At 44.5% G+C, this 3,828-nt stretch overlaps 1 protein-coding gene across 1 annotated transcript in view; it reads left to right on the top strand.

The window, feature by feature from the left end:
• Window positions 1-3,828, top strand: part of LOC130587926 (phosphatidylinositol 4-kinase beta-like) — a gene marked incomplete at both ends in the record, with an annotated part of 7,498 nt that overhangs the window by 584 nt on the left and 3,086 nt on the right. Inside the window, 2 exons of the mRNA XM_057388897.1 lie at window positions 1,177-1,300; window positions 2,526-2,791. Of these exons, the coding sequence (XP_057244880.1) occupies window positions 1,177-1,300; window positions 2,526-2,791 (390 nt within the window). The remainder of the gene's footprint in view (window positions 1-1,176; window positions 1,301-2,525; window positions 2,792-3,828) is intronic.

Below are 3,828 nucleotides of genomic sequence, written 5' to 3' on the forward strand. Positions count from 1 at the left end.
GGGAATTGGGGCAGGAGAAAGGTCAGGGAATTTGGGATGGGAATGGAGTGGGAATTTGGGAATATGGGAATGGGAATTGGGGCAGGAGAAAGTCAGGTCAGGGAATTTGGGAATGTGGGAATTTGGGAATTCAGGGTGGGAATTGGGGCAGGAGAAAGTCAGGTCTGGGAATTTGGGGTGGGAATTTGGGAATGGGAATTGGGGTGGGAATTGGGGCAGGAGAAAGTCAGGTCAGGGAATTTGGAAATTCAGGGTGGGAATTGGGGCAGGAGAAAGTCAGGTCTGGGAATTTGGGAATGTGGGGTGGGAATTTGGGAATATGGGGATGGGAATTGGGGCAGGAGAAAGTCAGGTCAGGGAATTTGGGATGGGAATGGAGTGGGAATTTGGGAATATGGGAATGGGAATTGGGGTGGGAATATGGGAATGGGAATATGGGACGGGAATTCAGGGTGGGAATTGGGGCAGGAGAAAGTCAGGTCTGGGAATTTGGGATGGGAATTTGGGAATTCAGGGTGGGAATTGGGGCAGGAGAAAGTCAGGTCTGGGAATTTGGGATGGGAATGGAGTGGGAATTTGGGAATATGGGAATGGGAATTGGGGCAGGAGAAAGTCAGGTCAGGGAATTTGGGAATGTGGGGTGGGAATTGGGGTGGGAATTGGGGTGGGAATTGGGGCAGAAATACGGGAATGGGAATATGGGATGGGAATATGGGACAGGGTGGGAATTGGGGCAGGAGAAAGTCAGGTCAGGGACCGGAATGGGGCAGGAATTGGGGTGAAATTTGGGTGGGAATATGGGATGGGAATTGGGGTGGGAATTTGGGGTGGGAATTCAGGATGGGAATTTGGGACGGGAATTAGGGGCGGGAATTCCGAGTGGGAATTCTGGGATTTTCAGTGCCCAAATTCCTCCATCCTAACCCCCAAATTCCTGGATTTCCAACCCCTGAATTCCCCCTGGAAAAAGCAGGAAAATCTCCTGCCCTTGAGGAATTTTGGGTCTGGAATTTTGGCAATTCCACCTTCAATTCCAGGAGAATCCATTCCCTGTCCTTTGAGTAACAATTCCAGAACATTCCCAAAGCTTTTCCTTGCCTGGGAGACCCCAAATCCCAACCCGGAGACCCCAAAAAATCCCGTTTTTCCCAGTTTTTCCCATTTTTTTCCCCTCAGGAGAATCCGGGAAGCGTCTCCCTACGGCCACCTCCCGTCCTGGCGCCTCCTGTCCGTCATTGTCAAATGCGGTGACGACCTCCGGCAGGAGCTCCTGGCCTTCCAGGTGCTCAAACAGCTCCAGGTSAGSCTGATCCCAAAAARAAATYGGGAATTTTTRTGGGATTTTATGGRATTTTAATGGCATTTAAATCAGATTTATTGGGATTGTAATTGGATTTTTATTGGGATTTAATGGGGCGACCTCCGGCAGGAGCTCCTGGCATTCCAGGTGCTCAAACAGCTCCAGGTCAGGCTGATCCCAAAAAAAATCGGGAATTTTTGTGGGATTTTATGGGATTTAATGGGATCTGATAGGATTTTATGGTATTTTAATGGGATTTAATGGGGCGACCTCCGGCAGGAGCTCCTGGCCTTCCAGGTGCTCAAACAGCTCCAGGTCAGGCTGATCCCAAAAAAATTCGGGAACTCTTATGGGATTTTATGGGATTTTAATGGGATTTAAATCAGATTTATTAGAATCGTAGTGAAATTTTAATGGGATTTAATGGAGCAACCTCCGGCAGGAGCTCCTGGCCTTCCAGGTGCTCAAACAGCTCCAGGTCAGGCTGATCCCAAAAAAAATCGGGAATTTTTATGGGATTTTATGGGATTTATGGGATTTAAATCAGAATTAATGGAATTGTAATTGGATTTTATTGGGATTTAATGGGGCGACCTCTGGCAGGAGCTCCTGGCCTTCCAGGTGCTCAAACAGCTCCAGGTGAGGCTGATCCCCAAAAAAATCGGGAATTTTTATGGGATTTTAATGGGATTTCAGGGGATTTCACAGGATTTAATAGGATTTAATGGGATTTCAATGGGATTTCACATGATTTTGACGGGATTTTCTGTAATTTTATGTGATTTTCTGTAATCTTATGTGATTTTCTGTGATTTTAACAGGATTTTTTGTGATTTTTGGTAATTTTAGTGGGATTTTTTGTGATTTTCTGTGATTTTCTTTGATTTTAACAGGATTTTTGGTGGGTTTTTTGTGATTTTTGGTGGTTTTTAGTGATTTTTTTTGTTGTTTTTTGGTGGGTTTTTTGTGATTTTTTTTGTGATTTTTGCTGGGTTTTTTGTGATTTTTTGTGATTTTCTGTGATTTTCTCTAATTCTAACGGGATTTTGTGTCATTTTCTGTGATTTTAACAGGATTTTTGATGGGTTTTTTGTGATTTTTTGGTGATTTTTGGTGTTTTTTTGTGATTTTTTTTGTGATTTTTGCTGGGGTTTTTTGTGATTTTTTGTAATTTTCTATGATTTTCCGTAATTTTAACGGGATTTCTTTTCTCCCTCACCCTTAGTCCATCTGGGAGCAGGAGCGCGTGCCGCTGTGGATCAAACCCTACAAGATCCTGGTGATCTCAGCCGACAGCGGGATGATCGAGCCCGTGGTCAACGCCGTCTCCATCCACCAGATCAAGAAACAGTCGCTGCTGTCGCTGCTCGATTATTTCCTGCAGGAGCACGGCAGCTCCAACAGCGAATCCTTCCTGACCGCCCAGAGGAACTTCGTGCAGAGCTGCGCCGGGTACTGCCTGGTGTGCTACCTGCTGCAGGTCAAGGACAGGTGAATTTTATAGGATTGTATGGGATTTTATAGGATTTTATAGGGTTTAATGGGGTTTAATGGGGTTTTATTGGGGTTTATGAGGTTTAATGGCATTTATTGGGGTTTAATGCACTGGGTACTGCCTGGTGTGCTACCTGCTGCAGGTCAAGGACAGGTGGGGTTTATAGGGTTTTATACAATTTTATTGGGGTTTTATAGGGTTTGATAGGATTTAATGGGGTTTAATGGCATTTATTGGGGTTTAATGGGGTTTAATGCACTGGGTACTGCCTGGTGTGCTACCTGCTGCAGGTCAAGGACAGGTGAATTTTATAGGGTTTGTGGGGTTTGAATGGGGTTTATGGGATTTTATTGGGGTTTATGGGATTTTATTGGGGTTTATGGGGTTTAATGGCATTTATTGGGGTTTAATGTATTGTAATGTATTTTAATGGGCTTTAATGCACTGGGTACTGCCTGGTGTGCTACCTGCTGCAGGTCAAGGACAGGTGAATTTTATAGGGTTTGATAGGATTTGATAGGATTTAATGGGGTTTGTGGGGTTTAATGGTGATTGAATGGGGTTTAATGAGGTTTAATGCATTGGGTACTGCCTGGTGTGCTACCTGCTGCAGGTCAAGGACAGGTGAATTTTATAGGGTTTTATTGGGTTTTATAGGGTTTGTGGGGTTTTATTGGGATTTCATGGGGTCTGAATGGGGTTTAATGGTGTTTAATGCACTGGGTACTGCCTGGTGTGCTACCTGCTGCAGGTCAAGGACAGGTGGGATTTATAGGATTTGATAGGGTTTTATAGGATTTGATAGGATTTTATAGGGTTTAATGGCATTTATTGGGGTTTAATAGCATTTATTGGGGTTTATTGTGTGGGGTACTGCCTGGTGTGCTACCTGCTGCAGGTCAAGGACAGGTGAATCCTGGGAATTTTGGGGTTTGACAGGATTTTATGGCATTTTAATGTGATTTAAATGAGATTTTACGGGATTTTCTGGGATTCCATGGGATTTTCTGGGACTCCATGGGGTTTTCTGGGA

Source organism: Malurus melanocephalus, unplaced genomic scaffold (assembly GCF_030028575.1).
Source record: "Malurus melanocephalus ecotype Western Australia unplaced genomic scaffold, MMel_1.1 scaffold_2743, whole genome shotgun sequence".
NCBI classification, from domain to species: Eukaryota; Metazoa; Chordata; class Aves; order Passeriformes; family Maluridae; genus Malurus; species Malurus melanocephalus.